This window comes from Solanum verrucosum, unplaced genomic scaffold (assembly GCF_900185275.1).
Source record: "Solanum verrucosum unplaced genomic scaffold, falcon-dt-bn FXZP01000306.1, whole genome shotgun sequence".
Lineage (NCBI taxonomy): Eukaryota > Viridiplantae > Streptophyta > Magnoliopsida > Solanales > Solanaceae > Solanum > Solanum verrucosum.
Genome location: NW_026020398.1, coordinates 2,138,469 through 2,161,100, shown reverse-complemented (window position 1 = coordinate 2,161,100; position 22,632 = coordinate 2,138,469). Strand labels below are relative to the sequence as shown.

Sequence of the window (22,632 nt, the reverse complement as noted above, 5' to 3'; positions counted from 1 at the left end):
CTCGAGTTTTCATATATAGCCTCATTGGAGATAGTACTAAGTACTAAATATTCTAGTGCAATTGATTTAATTTAGCCTAATTTAATTATAAATAGGACGTTGAAGATTCAAATCCCTATAAAATTAAACTTTTCTCCGAAAATGTTTCAAAAATAAAAGACAACTGGGGCTCGAAATTGGGCTGCGCCTGGGCGAATGACCATTACATTCGCGATGCAAGCCAAGAAGCTCAGTTGTTCAAGCAGTGTCATTAACGTTATTTGTAGGAATATTTCTATTTTTCAGATTATTTAATATATATTTGTGGGTACACCCCTGGTTACATGCGACATAGATTGTAAGTAATTGATCACTATTATAGTTGGTGATTACAACAAAGTTGTCAAAACAAGCTAACTTATTACACATAGATATTGCCACTAATTTACTAATAGTCACTCCATGTTAACAAGGGGCAGGTCAAACAACAACAGACTCTCAATTGACAAGCTTCTACAGATGAGGTGGACATAATACTTAAGCGAATACTTTGTTTGAGTGGAAAAGAAAATGAAGAATTTTATAAAGCAATTCAAGTTCACATAGTGCACGCGCTTTTAGAGCTTGATGAAACATAGCTAAAAAGATAAATTTCTGCAGACTTAAACCCAAAGAAAACAATGTGTCATGGACTTGGTGGTCATAACATATTCATATTAACCTTTTTTCACAGTAATGCTTTAAAATTACTGTGTGTTTTGCTAAGTAGAATTCCCAGTAAAGTAATGCCAGAACTTTCTTCTCCTCTTCCTTCCCCATCTTCTTCTTTTACTTCCTCCCTTTCCTCCTCCTTCCAATAAATTATGAGTGCACAACAAAAATTGAAAACCAATTAAATATGTGCTATAAAAAAATTGATAATTTATTGCTTACTTGTGTTTGTAGTTAATGTTCCATTTAACGTATATTATCTATTCTTAATAACTTGGCTTGGTTTGATTGGAGATAATTGAAAATATCATTATTGATACAGGACGATCATTGTTCAATACCTTTTAGCTAAGATTTTATTACAAAATACCAAAACTGGTCGATAAACAGCAAGGCCGAAAAACAATTTCCCAATGGGCATTCAAGACTTAAAAGAGGGTCATCCAGAAATACATATGTTAAGATAAACATGGCTCAAGTTCGAAACCCGGTAGATGATAGATGATAACACCCTCCCCCTCTATCCTTCTCCACTTAAATACCAGGTTGTCTACAGGAAGGTCCGATCTCATGACATGTGCCTAACCTACACATCATGCATAATGCTCTTACAACTATACCAAAGTTGTGGATCACGGAACGAGATCTATCCCATGCTTAAACAAGTTCCTAATCCATTAAACTTCTTCTGTAGTGTGATGAATTGACATCATGACTCGTATCTTTAGTCATTCAATATTAGTATTTGTATTTACAATTGTATTCTCTCCTATTGTTTTCTTGAAAAGCTTCAGAGATACTTGGGCAGATTCAGGATTTGCACAGCAGGGAAGAATTCAATTAGACTTCATCTCAATATCAGTATTGTCTTTTGTATCTGGTTCGTCGCCAGGAAGAAGACCAAGTAGGGGCAAAGGCAATAGAGAGCTGAGATTGCAGAGAATTATCAGAAAAGCCAAGTTGTCAAACCTGTCCTTGGTGACACCAAATACCTGGGTTAGACCTGCACCAATTAGACCTCCAAGGACACTCCCTCCATTGGATATGGACATAAGGGTCGCGAAGAGAGTTGCTTCCATTCCTTGTGGACAAATTCTTGCAGCTAATACTAGAACAGGCATGAAAGATGCCTGAAAAGGTAACAAGTCAGATAATGCTGATAAAAGGGTTGCCAGAATACTCTTTAACTCTGTTAGAAAAACATTTGTGATTCAATTTCAGTTTTACATACATATATTAAAAGATAATAAAGGAGCGCCTTAGACTCAAAATGGAACTTAAGGAATGGACTTTCAAAGCATTTGCCAAGTTTACCCTTTGCTATCCTCTAGCAGATAATGTGAATTGACGTAGAAAGCTAGCTTGCCAAAACTCAAAAGTGTTTCTTCCCCTAGTCTATCAGATAAGCAATCTCGTCAAATGACAGTTTGGATGCAAACTTACACTCATTTTCCAAGTTCACCACCCACTGCGCTCTTCTTACAATTTGTATATGATGTGCCTTAAGAAGGTTATCTCACCAAAATTTAAACTGAACACCTATGTTTCCCTCAGTACTCTAATCAGATAACCATTCTCCTAAAAGACACCAAAAGTTCTGTTCTTAAATAGTTTTTGTATTCTATAAAAAGCCATGCACCATTTTTATTTGTTCTCACATTTATCCAGCACGTAATGGGGCTCCATCAATGTGGTGAAACCTTCCTCCTTTGTACTTCAACTTTCGTTTTGAGAAATCTAAGAATCATTACTTTGACCATTCACCTATTCTTGCAAAAGGTTCGCCCTAATACCATGTAAAAGATATAGAATATCTAACCAAAACCTTAAGGTAATGATAGAGCGGTCAAGACCTTGATAAATCCCTTTAGATGCCCTTTTATAGTCGAGACCATATAGTTCAAGAATAGAGATAGAGTTTCTATAAGATGGAACCTAATGAAGATTTTCTTTCTACTTATCAAAACTCATACTGGCCAAAGAAAATCTAGTTTTACATCACATAGCAGTCCTAGATACACAGTTTTATATTCATAGCAGTTACCTGAAATTAGCATTCCAAAGAATTATAAAGTTAATGTGCAAGTACATTTTTACAAATTTTATTTGGCTCCATGGCTGCTATAGTTCTTAATTGGAATACAGACCTAATTGGAATTCATGAGACTCTACATACATGAAAAATTACATAATCACTTCAGAGGCGTATCCAAGATTTTAGATCTATGGATTCAACCCTTAAAGTTCTTAACATTAAACCCATTATATTTTAAAGTTATGGGTTCATATTTGTTGCAGTTTTAATAGATTTTTACATGTAAATTTGTACTCCACATTGGAAGACTAGGTTCAAATGAACCCGCTATCGAAAGCTGCAATCGCCCCTGAATCATTTTCATTATGTCCCAGTTCAATTGTTTCCGAAAGAAACTCTCAAGTTCTCTTTCTCAAAAACAAAAACTCTCAAGTTGTTGTTTCTCACTAGCCAAATACACCTTTGTAGGTAGGTTCAGTGAGTTTCAGCTTGCATGCCGCAAGTTGGCCATTATATCCTTTAATTGTTTTGTGTGCCTTCACTGCATTATTATTATTTTGATTTGTACGCTTAAGTAATGCTTCGCAGATTTTCAACTAAGCAAGACTGCGCTCAAGTATAAGAAAAAAGATTACCTGACCCAGAACAGTTATAATCAAGGAATCCCCAATAGCAAACCACTCATCACTAATGCCAAACTGCCGGTTCAATCCAGTCACAAGAAGAACCTAATACAAACAAATCATACTTGGAAGTGAATCATGACCCAAAACATAAAAAAAATCATAAAGCTGAAGTAGAAAATATATGTTGGAACACGTACCTGAGTCATACCAAGAGCTGTACCAATGAGAGTCATTACGAGGAATATCTTCCGTAGAGGAACTTTCTTTAAAAACCCATTATAAAGCCCCACACCAATAAGTGATGCAACTGAAGTGACAAGCTTAACACGACCAAGGAATTCCGGAGTGAAACCAAGTTTGTTTGTCCTACAATCAGGACAAACTTCTATCAGATTTAGCAGTTTGCATGTATGTTTACATTATTTAAAAATTTAAACCTGAAACTGCACATACGTGAAGAAAAACATAGCAGAATCTGAGTGTGGCGTTGCCTGCCATAAGAAAATAAATAGAGTGGGAAGTAGAACGCTAGGCTGCTTAACAGCTCCCCATAACTGGGTAAAATTGTTTTTTGAGCTCTCTATGAAACCATTGCCTAAAGAAACTCCCCTTGCTGGGCCTTGTACAGGCTGTTCTTTCACAAGTACAGATACCGCAGATGTTATGAGTGGAAGTAATGATGTTGCACCAAAAACAAACCTGGAGGTACAAAAACAATTAGATTAACCCACCAGGACCATTAGTATTACTCACAAGACCACAATCATATGATATTTAGAAATATGACGAAGTAACATACCTCACACCATAAGCCTCCACAAGGGAGCCACTAAAGTAGGCACTCACAATTCCCCCAAATGCCGAAGAACCCCAGCACAATGACTGAAGAGATCCTGACATGCTTTGAGACTCACCGCGTGCCCTCTCAACAACCATGGAATCTACAACCTACATGATTACTCAATTATATATGCCAGCTGAATGTGGTGCAAAATTAAGATACCAAACAAAGAAAGAAAAGATTAACTCAAATTCATTTGGCCAGGTAACTCCATTGGTTTGAACATGTGTAACAACCAAACATCAAGTCCAATAATTCCCAAGTGACACTAATATTGTCAAGATATCAACACAAGGATCAGTTGATGACGCAGCAGCGGGTTCATGACAGTGACATTATCCAAGCAAGAATATACAGTTCATCCACACTACACTATACAACTCTTGAATTTGCATAGAATATCCAATTTCAAACTACAAACGGCTCAGTCTAAAATAAGTTCTAATGGCCCCACCGCAAACCCTTCTTTTGAGAGGACGATGGTGTTCGGGTCAGCTTGTGCACAATGCGACTATTGCACCAGGTATCTGCTACCACCCACCAACACCAGTACCGGGTAACTTGTCCACTAGGCTAAAGCAGATGGGAAGAAATTATTGAGTTTTGTTTGCCTCCACTAAGATTTGAACATGAGCCTTCATGGTTCTTATGCCCTTTTTATCCTCAAAAAAGGAGTAGCAACATCATAACTTCTGCTCCATTCATCACTCTGGTTTAAAAAATCATCACTCACTAAATGTACGGTAGTTCTCATGAGAAAGTAGTGACTATAAAAGTAGACGCCAACAACATTTGTGGAGAGAAAACACATGACTTTGCAAACTCGAGAAGTTTTAAGAGGTGCTGCTAATGCTCAGAATAAAAGTAGAACAGATACTAGGAGTGTTGTAAAAGTCATTTGGCACGGCTAGCCAGCATGGCCCAACTAGGTGAAGATTTAGTGAGAGTGCTTCCAAAGTGATAGGCAGGTCCTTAGACTCCTTTCATTTTGAAATTCCCAAAACCACAAAGGACAAATGCAGGTGATCTTTCGTTCTCTTCTCATGTCTTCTGAGAAAGATTTAATGAGAGTGCTTCCAAAGTGATAAGCAGGTCCTTAGACTCCTTTCATTTTGAAATTCCCAAAACCACAAAGGACAAATGCAGGTGATCTTTCGTTCTCTTCTCATGTCTTCTGAGAACAAGCAATGAAACCTCGGAAATGGTAAGGGACACAGCAAAGGATGAGGCATAAAAATTTAAGTTGGATAGTTGTGTACTACCTGACATTTCTTGGAAAAAGCCCTCTCCGTGATACATATTTGACGCACCAGTGGACTCTAGACAACCTTGCTGAACTTTTGAGATACCCTTTTTCATACTAGTTTGATAAGTTCTTCTCTCAAATGAGTTCTTGAAAACTTGGAACATATTATGGTGCGACTAAGTCTCAGGCCTAACCTATGGCCCTGTTGCCAAGGTTGCAACTAAGGACTTCCTTCAAATTTTCAAAAGGCAAAACACATTTATGCAAGTCAATCTCATGTATAATGGGCAAGAGTTTTTTATCATGCAATGGAATACCTGAACAAAAATGAGGGCATAACAAGTACTCAACTAATACTAAAGGTCAAAAGCCAAACAGATTGTCATTAACCTTCGGAGTTCAGACCAGTTAAAAAATATAACTAGGCAATGAACATAACAGCACTAGTCTCAATTTATTGAAACTAACTAGGAACAAAAGGAACTTACAACATCTGAGAAAGCGACAGAAAGAGAACCAATAAGTATGGAGAAGGCAGCACTATACTTGCTATCAACGAAGGTGGCCATCAAAAACCATGAGAATGCTCCAAGAAGCCCTGAGAGTACCAAGTATGATCTCCTCCGGTATCCAAAGAGTGGGAAGGAATCACTATACAGGTAAAGCTCATGTCATGAAATCTTTCATCAACTAGCTAGATGGATAAGGATGAAAAAAAAAGTTGAGTCCAACCTGATGAAACCATACAATGGTTTCACGAGCCATGGCAATGATGAGAAACCAGATATGACGGCTGTCTAGTCATTCACATATAAATGTGTCAGTCTGTGAACTCAACTAAAATGGTGAGGGGAGAAGAGAGAAGAAATGTGCAAATAGGTGTCCATTGAAGAAGGTAGAAAATTTGGGATAGTAACAAAATAGAAAGAAAGGTTAAGTAAAACAGAAAGAATAACTTACGGCTGTGGCTGTCTAAATTCGAGAGAGAATTGTATTTCAAATGACTGAATGTAACTGTAGTGTAAATTCCAAAACAACTCTTAAATTCAGTATGACAAGTAGATTCCTAAATCAAGGAAAATATACTAAAAGCATCTTTGGCTAGAATCTGGAGTTTGAATTTGATGAAAATAATTTTGTTCCACTAGGAAGATTGACAAACAACAGGAAATAAATTACTCTATCAGGATGACGTACCTCTGCAGGATCTAGGTGTAGGTCATCTTTCAAGTAAAAACTTACAGCAAGCCTAGCAAGGCCCAGGACGCCTTGAACAAAATATACCATAGCAACAGCAATGTTATCTGGGGTTAGATCCACTCCAAAGCAACTGATTGAACTTAAAGAATATTTGTTCTTGTGAGGCACACTTTTATTGGACAAGACAGAATCTTCTTTAACAGTGGTTGTCGGCTGATCCCCCTTTCCTGCACATGATCATATTGGAGAACGTAAATAAGATTGAGACAGCCAAAAAAGAACAACCACACAAACAGAATAGTAGAAAACGAGCTCATATTGTGACATAAGCCACCATGTATGAGCATGATAGGTGCTAAATCCATGAAGAGATTTTCTTGACAACCTACTGAATACTAAGCACCAAAAACGGAAATGATATATAACAACAAATTCTTGTTGGAAAGTAGGCAATCCACAAAAAATTACTGAAAGGAGGTTATATTGGGGAACTTTTCCAAAAAGAGTTTAGGCTAAAGAGATCAAGATCTGCTAAAATTATACTGAAAATACAGAGTCCATACATGGTTGTATAGTAGGCAATCCACAAAAAAAAAGGGGGGGGGGGGGGGGGGGGGACTGCTAGGTTTAGTCTAAGGTGCACCGACTCTCTCAGCTAAGATCAGATGTGGCTCTCACTAATGATTGAACATCATGAGCCATCAGGTACAAAAATAAAGCATATTACAGCATTCAAATTCCATTATGCAAAGTTTTTACTTCCACTCTAAACTATAAATTACCCTCCAAAGAATCCTTCTCCGAAAAAAGTTATTTGCATATCCAATATGACATTGACAATCATATGCTCCTCTAGATTGACTTTTAAGCAGCCAGTTCATTTTAATTCATCCTATAATTTTGATGAAATAAGGTGAATTCAATGATAAGCATCAAGAAGATGCAAAAAGTTCTAATCTATCCTATAATTCTTTCTAGTTTCCTGTGTTAAACTACTTCCTTTTGGTGCATGCCAACTCACTCTTTCCCAATTTGCACAACAACACTGTAGAAATGAACCATACTCTAATCTATCGTTATCAGTTCCAAATTATTAAAAGTTTATTTTAAATGGAACTTAGGATGCAATCACAAAAAGACTTGACAAATTTTTTGCATTTGTTGCAGAGTTGTTAACAGCCCGCTTGACGTGCTATAAACTCTTAAAGCTCGGTGAAGCCCAGTCTAGGCGCTTCGCGTCACTTAACCTGCTCTTTATTACAGATAGCGCACTGCTTCAATGCCCCAGGCATTCTCTTAGAAGTAAAATATTAAACCATAAGAGTAGATGATGAAGCAATATACTAATTGTTAGAGAATATATTAGTGATTAGGAATTGGAAATTAAAAATGTAGTAAAATAAAGTAGTTGCTAACCTGAATAAGAGATTTTCTCTAATCACAATTTAAAATAATTTTGAAGTTGATTGACATGGGTTTTTAGTTCACCTATTCCAATTCATTATAGATATTTAGTTCTTTGATCCATATAATTATTGTTTGTTATTATATTTGATTTTGCTTTCATTTCATTTTTTTTCTCTCTATTGTTCCAATTTCATCAGATGTCCCAAAATGCCTTTTGAATCTTGTGGACCTAAGCATGTTGTGTGAGATGTTGGAATTAAATAGTTACCAACTATAGAAAGTAATATTCTTTTTGAAATAGATTAAAAAGGAAAGTAAGGCACATAAATTGAAACAGTGGGAGCACCAATGTTACTGCTATCATTATGTACCTCTACTATGAGCTCTCCTCTACTTCATAATTTTTTTCTCAAGGTCTTCTACATTTGATGTGTTCAAAGCAACAAGAAAAATATATTAAAAGCTATCTTTGCCGCTGAAAGTGATGAAGTGACGCAAAGAGATCATTTATCGCTTCATGGGTGAAGTCATGCGCCTCAGAGAAGTGTGCGCTTCAGACAAGGATGTGCAAGTAATCTAAATGAGAAACAGTTGGTTCAGTTGTTAGACATGATTCCCTTGTCCATGACAGGTTTTCCTTCCTCTGACCAACTCATTTGCATATCACATGCATAAGAATGGCATCTGGGCATTTCAATTTGAATGAACAATGTGCTCCTACTAGCACACTAAATCCTTAATATTAACTTTGGAAAGACATACCATTGACAACGTGGGTTTTAAACCTCAAGGCAGTGTCGTCAAAGGCACACTTATGCCCTGAAGCGAGTCTTAAAATGTGTTAGAGTGTTTTGCCTAGCAAAATGTGCACTTCAGTGTCGTTATCAAGGTCTAAGGCATACTTTTCATTGTCAATGAGCCTCTTCTGAAGACGCTAGGCTAAACAATTGATATTTTACTTATCGTAATATTTTTTCAATTGATTTGCTCATATATTTATCATTCATACTTATAATTATTAGTCTTGAACTAAGCATATATATTTGTATTTTGTTTCTCCCTTTGCGTCTTTTTTCGTTAAAGCTCACACTTTATTTGTATATTACTTTCGATAACACTGCCTCAAGGCCATATTGACCCAGGACAGGATATTAAGAAGTAGATCTTCAATTGCCTGCTATCCAGCTCGAAACTGTATCTATCACCAAACACTCGAACCAGACATACAGATTCTGAAGCTGCTTAGCTTTCCTTTATTTTAAAACAAAGCCTTGAAAGAAAAGCTAATAACCTCAAATTTCATTTTTAATAATTCAACTAAGCAAAATCAAGGTAAAATTAGTCTACTTTGATGAATCCTCCTAGTTCTAACAAAATGTGGAATAAAGTAAAATGGATAAGATACCGATAAAAAAAAGTATAACGGATAGGATTGAGGTATTGTTAATTGATTGAACTAAGTAAAAATAAATCAATAATTAAAAAAAACAAAATTAATCAGGTCCACACAATTAGAATTGATTGAGCTAAGTAGCAAACTCACGATTTCTAGAATCTATCAACGGTTCAGTTTCGACATCTCGTCTGACGGAACCAGCTGGCATCTGTACTGAGACTGACATTTTGGAGTCCGGTGGCTCAAAAGGCGGTCTCCGGCGGGAGGAGCCAGCTGAGATGGTGAAGGAAAGAGGTTTCCGGCGACGAAAACGAGAGAGGATTGGAGAGAGGGAGAGGAAGGAGAAAAGAGGATTAACTGAGGGTAAGATTGAGAATGAGATTGAATTGGGAGTTATTGTAGCCATTATTTTTATTTTTAAGTTATGAAACTGCTTGGATTCGTACAATCTACTTGTGATTTTTTAAATGAGAAATTGGATTATAAAATGAGTTAAAAGACAGTTTTTGTGTTCAAAAACGACTCCCAAGAATAACATGATCCCATGTCCTATGCAAATCTCGAAATTGCCCTTGATTAAATAACATTCGCGTAAACTCACAAAGAATTTAAATTTCTTGTATAAAACTTGCAAAACTATAATTTTAACATCAAATTTCTTAGTTATTTTTTAATTTCTTCTCTAATTTTCGTTTTTTATTATTTTTTTGATTACTTGAATTCATAAACTTTAAATCAGAAATGTATGTACCTTTAAATGGCACTGTAAAAATAGGTTGTCACCTGTCTATGCAACTTCTTTCCATTTTCTCTGCCACTAGTCCATTTCTTTGGGCTGGTTTTGTGGTCCATAATCTCAATTCTCAAATAATGAGCTTACAAAGAAGTCCAACCCAATTAATTAGTTCAAAAAAATAGAATTTTGTCAAAACTTGAATTTCTTAATATTTTCTGGATATTAATTTTCTTACTTATTTATTAATATCAAAAAATAAATAACAAAATTTATTTATTTTTAAAAAATATATTTTCTAGGAATATATTTTTTGTGGAAAACATTTTTGTTCACACCAAACACATCCTAAGGGTGTGTTCAATAGGGAAGAAAATACTTTTCAATATTTTTATGTTGAATTCGTCAAAATATTTTCTCTAGTTAAACAACAATGTAGGAAAATGACTTTCCTATAATAGAAGTAAGTAAAACAAATTGCATGAGTAATATTAATCTAAATTCATTGTCTCCTCTTCAACCATTCACACTACACCAAAAGTGATCGTTAACGATAATTAACTAACAGCTATAACTTATCGTTAAATATAGATTTTCAGAGACAATTAAGACTCTTTGTAAATGTCACTAAAACTTATAGTAACATTGGATTCAATTGAAATTAACTAATACCGATAAAAAAATTGTCATTTTATTGTTAATGTACATATTTATTATTGCTAAAAGGTATTTCAGTCATAGTGTATCCCCCAACCCTTGATCATCCCACCCTTGTATTCTCACTCACCGTCTCATTTCATCACGCTTCCTTAGTATTTTGATAAATAATATATAAATATTTTTAGAATGATATTTTCTCGTTGACTTATCAAATACTCACTTATTTTTTAAGAAGATACGTTTACGAAAAAAAATAATCTTCATACCGACCACCGCTCTAGATGGGAAAGAAGCCAAGAAGAAAGTTAAAAGAGTACTGTAGAGGTAGGCATTGGTAATGAGTTACATTTATGGTCCCAATTCCCAACTTGCCTTCATAATTTATGTCTGCACCTGTTGAGACTCTACAGTCTGAGCTCTAAGCTTCCCATGCCTGTCTCCTCTTATCCAACCATTTGTCACGACTCAATCCACCGGTCGTGCGGCGCCAAGCAGTTGTACGGAGTTTTTGACTTCAAATCCAATTTTTCGGGATTCGCGACGGTAGATTTGTCTAAGAATCCGCAAGATTTCATCATCCCCACGCTAGAAATCTCCTTCTCCTTCCTTCTCAAGCTTAGAGCAGCTTTTTTGAGGATTCTAGGTTGTTTTACAACTTATTTAGGTATTTTAGGAAGATGGAGAAAATAAGATTTCTCGTAATTCACATTCTGCCTCGCTTGTCCCAATCTGGCGCCAACTTACCCGCCCTGGCGGGATAGTGGCCCAAAATTTTTTTTCTCGAATTCTTGTTTTTCCCAATAACAACGGTTCAGGTCGTTACACCATACTTTCCTCTGCTCCTTTCAGGTTTTATTACTCCCAAGACCAATTTTTCTTTTGCTTTCTTTCCAAGCATTTATAGAAAATAATTTTTTTATCGCACAAAGAAAAATATACGTGTGAATCACCTTTCTAGGTTTTTAGTGTCAGTAGATCAAAATTTACCATCAGGAAAAAGGGAAAAGTCTTGACCTTAGATTAAGCTAGTCTCATCATTCACGTAATTTCTCCGTTCATCGATTGATCACTCAAATAAGCATTCAGTCAACGCATAGCGAAATGAAAAAAAACTCCCTACTAGTGAAAGTGCACAATTATATTGTTGTAGTACTAAACAATTAATTATATTACAAGTTCGTAAGAAAGATAATAAAGTTAGTATCATAGTCCATACAATTATTATCAGTTTTAATATATAAGACTATATTATATAACATATTAGCCTAAACTTTACCTCTTAGCACCTCATAAAACTTCAACTATGATGGTACAATATTTCTTGCACTTATAGTTATACCAAACTATAATAACATGATATTTGTATTCGGCATATATTTTTTTTAGCAGAGTGACCTTATTTATTTCTTAATCATAATAAAACAAATTGATTTGTTGTAAAAAAAAAAAAGAGAAATTAAAAAGTTCCATGATCAAATGTAAAGTATTGGTGAACTCGATGACGGAGCCAAAAAATTTTGATTCAAAATATGAAATAAATAGACACACAAAAAAAATCGAAGAAAATCAACAAATACTCTATATATCAGTGTAATTTTCTACTAATAAACCCCTCAAGCTTATCTAGATGAACCCATCATGTAAGTTGCTACACGAGGCCACTAATTTAATATTCTAAAATTTGATCCGTATCTCTCTATTTTATTTCATCTAGGTCGTCACACAAACATTAAACAATAGCATAGGTAGAATAATTTGTTGTATATACACTATATAATACTGGAAAAAAAATTGACCAGAAAATTTGGTCAAAATAGTATTTTACATATGTTATTTTACCTTTCTAAATATTTTTATCCTTTTAACTTTAATACCTTTTAACTAAAAAATAGAAAAAAGATCAATTTATTTTAAAATAAAAAAGATATTATAATTTTTTTAAATTTCTAACCAAATTTTCTGGTTATTTAGCATTATCCTATAATACTAATAATAATAATAATAGTACTAAACATCATGATAGTCTCTAGGTGAATAATTTAATCTGAAAGCCTAGTCAAAAAAACTAAACTTAACCAATAAACAAATAAAGAAAAGGACATCCCAAATAAGATAAAAAGAATCTACTTAACTGAGGTCATTGGTTATGATGATGTTTGCATTATTATGGGATTGATTAGTATATATTATAATATATAATACTATAATTAAAGCTTAATGCCATCAACTTTACTCTAACATCATCAATCAACATCATTTATATTAATAAAACTTTCAATAAAGCATCCAAAGTAGTGTCAGACACCATAATCACCTACTACAATATTTTTTTTCAATAAAATAAAAATTTCATCAATCACTTAAAATATTATCTCATTAGCCTTCTTGTTTCTCAACCAAGACATTTTTTTTACCCACCTAAACCAAAAAAAAAAAAAGTGACAAATATGTCTAAAACAGATTCAATTATCCAATTTACAAAAAACAGTTTTTGAATCTGCAAATAGTCTTTTAACACCTTGCAAGTTGCTTACTAGGACAAAACTTGCTATCACTCATCAATTATTATTATTACTATTATTATTATTAGGAAATAATACCAAATACATTATCATCAGTCTCTGATTTATCCATTCCTTCTTCCAACATCATTTCTTTGTATCTGCAATCACTGCTGCAAAATGCCTTCTCACCTCTACAAAGAAAACACAATACACAATTACAAAAGGGAAATTTTTCGAGGGTAGAGAGTATGCAAGACCTTAGAGGTTGTTTCTGAAAGACCCTCGACTCAAGTGCGTCAGTAGTTATGAATGAGGAAATAGGCCAATGAAGAAAACATGATAACTAATATGGAGAGCAATACAAAGCATATAGAAAAAGGAACAAAAACATTGTCATATATACGGTAACAAATATCAAAAGGCAAGAAACGAATAAGGCTAATACTACGACATACATAATGCTCCAGACTACTGCCAAGCCTAATCCCACCAAAAAGCGCGACAACACCTACTAACCTTCTAACTTGATCTACGACTCTTCAAATGTTAGTGTCATTTTAAAGAATCTTTCACAGAATACAGAACCTTACAGAAGTTCTCAATGCTACTACCAGAAATTTGCAAAGAGTAGAAGAGCAAACTATTCTAAAAAAGGTGTGTCAGACAACAATTAAATCATGAAAAAAGAGAAGTAAAAATCTGACCCTCATGACCACATTAATAAAACAAACAGATAAATTAAATCATCAAAATACTTTAGAATAGGCTATGAAACTTTAAGATCTAAACCTACTTTTGGACTTGGTCTCATAATGTCATAAACATTTTTTAAAGGTTATTTTACAGAAAAAAAAAAAAACTTTGCTAAAACTCTGAATGCTACTAGAAATTTGCCAAAGGGTAAGTTCAAATTAACCTTGCTCAAGAGTAAATTGTACTAGAACAAGTATAGTGAGTATCAAACAACTTAAAGGACATATCAAATAAGTTAAATCATGCAAAAAGGAAAAGTCTTCCCCTTATGACTAAGATTAAGCTAGCGTTTGGCTATAGATTTTGAATCAAACCAAAAACCGGTCTAGACTAGTTTTTTGGTTTTTGGGACTTCGACTCACAAAACTTCAACTTTTTACCAACATAATGCATATCCAAATACAACTTGAAAGTTCCAAAGCCACACTTCAAGATTAAAGTTCAAAATCTACGGCGAAGCGAGAGCTAAACAGATCATAACTAGGAGCTACTGGTCAAGTTTTGAAATTTTGTAAAAAACCAGAAAATTTGGAATACCTGTACATGTAAATGTCTTTCCCTATTCCAAGATTCTTCTTGCAATTGTGACAGAAGCTGAGAAAACTCTCAGATGGATAGCTCATTGGAGGACTAGGAAAAGTTTCATTTTCTTTTCTTGATGCAGAGTACTTAACAACACCACAACAGCTTTCAAGAATACAATCGTCAAATATATGAGTTGTTCTTGGATTTGGACCATATGAAATTACACAAGTATACTCCTCAGAAAGCTCCATTTCAGCAGCAGAGAGACTACTAAAAGCCCCTGGTGAATTTGGGATATCTATGTTAGAATTTGAGGAACCAAATGGAGATTTCTTCACAGGAGATGGTGAAAAGCCAGGAGAGAAAGAACCTAACTGAGAATTTCTAGTCTTGATACCAAAATCACCAGGTGAAGGTGGTGAATCAGTAGGGTAATTAAAAGGAGGTAATGTAGGGATCTGAATCTTCAATTGTGAACCAAGAACAACCATTCTACTAACAGAATTCACTTCTTTAGAATCAGATTTTTCACCAATCAGAGCATCAACAAGACCAAGACCAACCCCTTTTGAGTCAAGTTTCTGAAAATGAACTCTACTTTCTGGTTTAGGAGATTTTGGATCAGACCAAAAGGGGTTTCTCAAAACAGTGAAAGGCTTACTATCAAGAATTGAAGTAGGACTCATAATAGACTCAGTATCTGGAAACCCCTTAGCAGCAAAACAAGTAAACAACCTTGGTGAACCAAAAAAAGAAGAGGTTTTTCTTGAATTCTCCATTGGAGATGGTAAAGAATTATAATCTGCCATTATAAACTTTGCTTAAAAGATTCTGATCTTGAACTTCCACCTTATTCCTAAACAACAACATCAAACCAAAGTGTTACAAAGTCTCAAACTTTCCAATTCAAGAAACAAAAAAAAAAAACTTACTTTCAACAAAGATTACTACATACCTTGATTATTTCAGCTTGAATACACCATCAAGATTCAATTTTTAAGCAACCCCAGAAACTGATTTGTACCAAAAAGTAAAGATCCAAAAGAAGGGATGAATAAAGCAACTTTCTTTCAACAAGAAGAATCCATCATATCTAAGAACAGACATGAGACCTCAATAGTCATCATCAACACTAAACATTTACAAAAGCAACAAAAAATTAGTCATCTTTTTCTTTCTCTTCCCCTTGCTTTTTTTTCTCTCTTTTGTTTCCTGTGAATACTTACAACACTATATTATTTCAGCAAAATTGCAACATAAAGACACAAAGCCTTACATGCAGACAAAGACCCACAAATCAAAAGTTAATCAACAAAAAGAAAATTAAAAAAATACCCCATAATTTATTTTATTTATTTTTAAAAAAGTCTGATTCACTCTTCTAGTGCTCCTAACTGCAACTTTTTTTTTTTTTTTGTGGGTTTTTGTCCTCTTTCCCAACCCACTACACTTTTAGTCCCTTTTCCCCTTTTTTTCTCCACACCTTACTGTTGTTTCAGTTTCTTGAAACAACTTTTATTTATAACTTGAAAAAAAAAAAAGGTGCATGAAAATCAGTGGTTTAGATGAAAACATTGGGCTTTAATCTGAAATGTGGCAGTTTATTCATGGTGGTTTTTTTTTTTTTTTTGGTGATTGAAAGCTCAGTCACTGAAAGGGAGTCTGGTAAACTGAGGGAACTGCTCTTCTCTAATACCTCTGGACATCAGCAATATATCTATATATGGAGTTGGCCATTGAGTTAATTTTCTTGAAGAGATGAGCAATGAATAGTGTTGTCAGTGGTAAATGTCAATTTTAAGGGTGTGGGGTTGTACAAGTTTTGTACAATTTGAGTATTTTGTACATGCTTTATAATTCTCTAATCTCCTCCACTACTTTTGTGAGAAATTAGAAATAATTTGATGGTAAAATATCATTTCCAAGATATGCAAACACATTATTCTCTATGAATAAATTCCACTGAATTATTATTTTTATTGATTCGTGAGTATAACACCAATAAAAATTGTGTAAAGTATTGGTTATTATTTCTTTGATCTTAACTTGAACTTTTGAATCTGAATTCTATTTGAGTACAAATTTGTCTATATTATAGAGTGCTTTATCTTAGTATAATATTTTTCAACATAAATTTTTCAATACAAATATTGAACATGCATGAGTAACGAGACAAACAATCAAAAAATAAAAAAAGTCAAGAGTTATTTTCTTAAACTTATGACTTGTTTTCAAATACATTTTTCATTTTTAAAGTAACGTTTAAGTCTATCGACAATACAGGTACGGAGTGGTAGAGTGAATTGTTCAACGTCATTTTAGGATGTCAAGAATGCACGAAGAATATATGTGGAATACAATGATCTCATTCAATCATTCAAGAACAAGGAGATATTCAGATTTACAATAATTATAGGACTATCAAGTTTGTTAAGCCAAATTATGGAAGTTTGGGAAATGGTGATGGTAATAAGAGTGATAAGTAATATGTCTATTATCGAGAGTCAATTTAATTTATGGGAAAAGGGTCTGATATACCCCTTAACTTTGTCATTTAGAGCTGATATACCCCTCCTTATGAAAGCGACTCATATATACCCCTAATTATATACAAATGACTCACATATACCCTTTTCCTCTAACGGAAATGAAAAAAATTAATTTTAGTTTAATTTTTATATTATTTTAAAAAAAAATATATAACCCCATAATGGGTATATTTAATACTCCTCAAACATATTTTTTTTTACTTTTTTTTTTGTTTCAATGACTTATTTAGATTTATTATTTTGATGGTCAAATTTATTTATGTTTCACTAATATTCTTGTAAAACTTGTTATAGATGACCAATTTTTTTTCTTCAAATACAAAAATTAAATTACAATATAGAAAAAAAATAGTTTTAAATATAATATAGCCACAAAAAAATAGTTTTAATTTTTTTTCTTTACAATAAGGAATGAAAGAAAAAATAAAAATAAGAATAAGAAACTCAAATAATGATAATCAAAAAAGTTAAAAAATAATTTATGTACGAAAAAGATTAAAATATACCTTGAACTTTGCTAGAAGAATCATATATACCCCTAAATAATGTTAAAAAAATTAAAGTCAAAAATATAAATTTAAAACTAATTTTTTCACTTCCGTTAAATGAAGGGTATATGTGAGCTCATTTTGTAACGGTAGGAGTATATGTGAGCCGTTTGTATAACGGTAAGGGTATATATGAGCCACTTTCATAATGAGGGGCATATCAGCTCCAAATTGCAAAGTTGAGGGGTATATCAAGCCATTTTCCCTTAATTTATATTGGTGTTTTCAAGTACAGAAGTCATTCATATCTTAGGAAGATTAGTAATGCAATATAGCGAGAGAAAGAGCAACTTACATATGGTGTTTATTAACCTAAAATAAGCATATGATTAGTCCTTAAGGTGGGGGGGGGGGGGGGGGGAGGTTTCCTATTGAAGTGTTCAAAAACTAAATAAGTATATGTAGTTTATATTAGGTGATAAATACATATATGACAAAGCTATTACACGAGTAGGGAAGGTAGGAAGAGACTTAGAGCACTTTGCAATTGTGATAGGATTGCATCATGGATCATATCTTGGCTTAATTTTATTTGTCTTAGTGATAAATGAGCTAACGCAACATATCCAAGGATAAGTATCATGTTGTATGTTATTTGCGGGTGATATAGTATTGATTAAAGCAATGCATGATGGGGTTAATTTTTATAAGTTGGAGGTCTGGAAACTGGCCTTAGAATCTAAATGATTCAGGTTGAGTAGGACTAAGATAGAATACTTGCAGTGCAACTCACAAGACAAATGTGAATGTGAGAATTGATACTCAAGTTATCTCCAAGAGAGGAACTTTCAAATATATTGGGTGGCTCTGTTATCCAGAATAATGGTAAGACCAATGAGATGTTACACATCGCATTATAGTGGGTGGAAGAAATATAGGATTGCATTCAATGTCTTATATGATAGGAATGTGTCACATAGACTTAAAAGTTGTTTTTATAAAGTAATGGTCAGACTAATTATATTGTATGAAATAAATTATTGATCAAGCAAAAACTTGCGGTCAGAATTTAAAAAAAAAAGAATTCTACCATATCTAATATTGGAAGAGGAGTTTTAAAATTCTATAAATAGAAGATTTTTTCATATATTACACAACACAATACTCTTTCATAATGTAGCCGTTAAGAATTTAGTTTAGAGTGAGATTATACTCTCAATAAGTTTTATGCTATTAGTTTTTCGATATGTCAGTCAGTTGACCAAATCATATTAGATATTATGTTTCTTTGAGTAAAACATTTCTTAGTCATTTGATTCGTCGTTGCCAAAATCTATAATTATTGATTTCCACATGACGCCCTCCAATTAAAGGACGGGGATATTATTGATATGGAGGCAATGGGCTCATGATGGACAAGAGAAGGGAGACAAGACTGAAACGATTCAGACATGTGAAGAGAATATGACTAGAAATGATGTGTGGGAGGTCGGTTCTGGTGGGCTTAAGGAGTGTAACGACCTGCTTCTGTTGTTATAGAAAATCCAACGGGGAAAATTTTGGGTCGTAAAACTTTTTGGTAGCAACTTGAGAATTCCTAGCCTAGTCCAGATTTGAACAAAATCGGAGTCAATGAGGTCTAGAAAAATTTGGTAATGAATGAAAAGTTTAATAATGAATTTGATTACATGAATGGATAGATAAGACGTTAAGAAACTCGTACGACTTTACAGAATCAAATTCGGGCGAGTAGAACTCCCGAAACTGATTTTAGCCTGAACAGGTAGTTTTCGAGTGTCATGGGTTGAAGGTGTGTTGTGAAATGGGAGTTTGAAACTCAACTTTCGACTTTCTATTTCCGTGCAAATCGCCAGGGAAGTATTTATCCCGCTAGGGCGGTACAGTCGCGACTTAAGTCAGAAATAAACCCCAAAAATGTCATTATTCTGCAAACTTCGTTCTTAAGAGTTAGAAGACAACTTCAGGCGATTTCTTGGGAGTTTTCCTTTACTTTTGGTGCAAAAGGTAAGAATTTTACTCCCCTAATCAATTTTTTGATTCGTAGAACGTAGAATCTTAGTTAAATATTATTGGGGGAGGGTTTTGGACTGAATTAAATGGTGGGAAAAATCCCTAGTTGCACCTTAGGATCATGGTTTTGGTCTTGGGTTCTTGAAGTGTCATATTCTGGGTAAATTAGACCTTAATTATTGATCCTCTTGAATTAATTGTTTGTAGACCTAGAACAAGGAGAAAGAATCTAGAAAGGGAAGGATCAAGTTTCTTAGGAGGATTCAAGCTTGTTTTCGAGGTAGGTGATGGTTTGATTTCTTGTTTGTGTGACGTATGTTATCTATTGCTTCATTGTAATGCGTGTATGTATGCGAATATTGCACTATTGATCACACATAATGCAATTGAGTATGAATGGATGATTGTATGCCATGAACCAACACTTGATTGTTTGATTTTGAGAATGTACATTGTGATTGTGATTGTGTCTTGTTGAACGGATCGATTGTTACGTTCCAACACACTAACTGGATCGAATGTCACGTACCGACATACATATTAGAACGAGTGTCACGTTCCGACACACTAACTTGGATCGGGTGTCACGATCCGGCACACTAACAGTTTGGGTATGAGTTCCATGAGAGGACCATTGACTTGTCATATATGTGTGTTATTGAGAATGTGAAATGGTACATTACTCCTTAAATGATAACGGATATTGTATATGTTCAGTATATGCATGTTTACTTTGTTGTGACTGCTTTTATATCTTTCACTTACTGGAATAGCCGTGTGATTCTACCAATACACTATGGTTATGTACTGATACTGCACTTGCTCTTTCTTTGTTGAGTACATGGCATCTTTAGGCGACTACTGACAGACCTCGTTTAGGAGATCATTAATCAAATCGAATTTAAGGGAGAGTCAGTTCTTCCAGGCTGCCATGAGTTCTCCTTTTTGCTTAGTCCATTTTATTCGAACTAAGATTAGTACTTTAAATATTCAGTTGTTTTAGCTTTCGGGGTTTTGTTAGAGTTTTGGTACACTGACTTTCAGTTCTAGAAAATATTTCCGCAATATTTGATAGTCTTGTTACATTGCCGGAGTTATGGGGACTCTTTATTTCGTTTATGCATTTAAACATGCTTATGTATCTTTAAATGCTTAGTTCTTGGGTTAGCTGATTACTATTAATGGTTCTCCCACCAAAGAGTTAGTATGGGTGCCAGTCACGATGGTCTGGGTCGTAACAAGGAGAAACAAAGATACATTGAAGAAATATGAGAGAGAGGTGATTAAACAAGATATGATTCACGCAATTTATCAATGACATGACCCTATATATGAGAATATGAAAGTCGGGGATTATGAAGAAGGCTATTAGGTAACTAAGAGTTGTCTAAGGTATATTGTCGGTGTTCTTTCCTCCATTATTTTGCATGACTACTTCAATATTGTAATTTTTTTCATATTTTTTTTTACATGTGTTTCTCATGCCTAGAATTATTGAATATAGTCTTTCTACTTTAACAAAATAGAAACAAAGTTTCGTATGCACTATCTTTCCCGAACCCCGAACAAATAAAAATGGATGAAAAAATGTACAATTTATCTCAAGTATTTATGGTTATAGAGCAAGTTTTAACCAAACCACCACTTTTTACTATTTTTTTGAACTTATTAGTGAATTTAGAGAGAGTAATAATTGAAATAAGAAAGGTCCAAAAAATGGTAGGGAAAAGAGAAGAAAAGATGAGGTAATCCAATTATTATCCCAAGGGAGTTAGTGAAAGGAGTGGGGTAAAGGGATGAGTGGGTGAATGGTTCACGGACTGTCAAGTGGGCCCACTATCATCCTTCTCAAAACCCAAAAAAGCCTCGAATTTCGTTATAATTTTCATGTCTTTTAACATTTTGTAGGTCTACCTTTTACCGTTTATTAAGCTCTCTTTCTTCATCCAATCACTAATTTCTCGCTTGGAAAAATAATAATTTCTTTTTAACGAACGAATACACCGATTCAAAATGTATTAATGTATATTTTGATATCAAATATATATATTTATACAAGATGAAATTGATATTAGATGCAAATTGATATCACTTGTGGATTTCATTGATTGTGTTATTGTTGTTAATATACTGATGCAACGTATATTCATATTTTCTGTGATGGAAATTGTAATTTATAAATTATTTTTTTCTTTGATTTTCTGAGTTTTCTTTATAATTAATTCACGTATTCTCTGCATTATATTTGTGTCCTAAATTAAGGACGAGATATGTCAAGTTATTACAAGTAAAAAACATAGCAGAACTTGCTTTAAAAGGTTAAGAATAGTGTTTGAATCAATAATTACGTTTCTTCGATCAACAATTAACTAAATCATTAAGCTAAATCATTAACGTAGGACAATTCTATTCAATTTAACTTACTTTAAAGACAATATTTGACTCTTTTCCCATCTTAAAATGCAATATAGAGTTATTTTAGTGAGTCATGACAAAGATTGATGTTTATAAATAAAAAAACAATATTTTTCCGAAAACATAATAATATTAATTATGCGTCTAAAGTTCGAATTTACATTTCTTAAGTCTATTAAACTAGTACTTTTCTTGCATTTTTAAGTAGTGTTTCATCTTTGTATTGAAATTCGTTTATATTTTGACGATTTCATGCTTAAGATGATTTAAATTTGATACTTCACATTAAAAATGAAAGAATACCACATTTCTTGTTAATAATATCCGCAAGATTATTAGGGGACATTTGGTTGTGACTTGTGACAAGTTATCGTATAATTAATTATTCTGAAATAAGTTATTTCATCATGTATATGAAATAATTTATTTCAATACTATGACAAAAATGATGGGATAAATAAGACCAGAACTACATGTTATCTCTAACCAAATATGAAATATAATAACCTTACTTTTTATTTTGAGATTATTAT

The 22,632-nt window shown here is 33.6% G+C and overlaps 2 protein-coding genes across 2 annotated transcripts; both read right to left on the bottom strand.

The window, feature by feature from the left end:
- Positions 1-1,092: 1,092 nt before the first annotated feature.
- On the bottom strand, positions 1,093-9,927 carry LOC125839674 (folate-biopterin transporter 1, chloroplastic-like). The gene is made up of 9 exons (XM_049518669.1): positions 9,589-9,927; positions 6,636-6,865; positions 6,171-6,235; positions 5,927-6,089; positions 4,151-4,299; positions 3,805-4,050; positions 3,549-3,717; positions 3,361-3,453; positions 1,093-1,820 (listed from the first exon to the last, which is right to left on the bottom strand). Exons 1-9 carry the CDS (start codon positions 9,845-9,847, stop codon positions 1,527-1,529), a joined length of 1,668 nt encoding a protein of 555 aa, XP_049374626.1. The 5' UTR covers positions 9,848-9,927; the 3' UTR covers positions 1,093-1,526.
- Positions 9,928-13,264: 3,337 nt separating this feature from the next.
- LOC125839676 (FCS-Like Zinc finger 8) lies at positions 13,265-15,472 on the bottom strand. Its single transcript, XM_049518671.1, has 2 exons — positions 14,629-15,472; positions 13,265-13,529 (listed from the first exon to the last, which is right to left on the bottom strand). Exons 1-2 carry the CDS (start codon positions 15,423-15,425, stop codon positions 13,421-13,423), a joined length of 906 nt encoding a protein of 301 aa, XP_049374628.1. The 5' UTR covers positions 15,426-15,472; the 3' UTR covers positions 13,265-13,420.
- Between the last annotated feature and the right edge of the window lie 7,160 nt (positions 15,473-22,632).

Excerpts from the sequence above, each read along its gene's own strand:
- LOC125839674 (XM_049518669.1), bottom strand. The coding sequence starts at position 9,847 with ATGGCTACAATAACTCCCAATTCAATCTCATTCTCAATCTTACCCTCA. Across the intron at positions 4,300-5,926 it reads CTGTCGCTTTCTCAGATGTT|GTTGTAGATTCCATGGTTGT; the intron begins GTAAGTTCCTTT and ends GTAATCATGTAG. Across the intron at positions 3,718-3,804 it reads TCTGCTATGTTTTTCTTCAC|GACAAACAAACTTGGTTTCA; the intron begins GTATGTGCAGTT and ends TCCTGATTGTAG.
- LOC125839676 (XM_049518671.1), bottom strand. The coding sequence starts at position 15,425 with ATGGCAGATTATAATTCTTTACCATCTCCAATGGAGAATTCAAGAAAA. Across the intron at positions 13,530-14,628 it reads AAAGACATTTACATGTACAG|AGGTGAGAAGGCATTTTGCA; the intron begins GTATTCCAAATT and ends TTTTCTTTGTAG.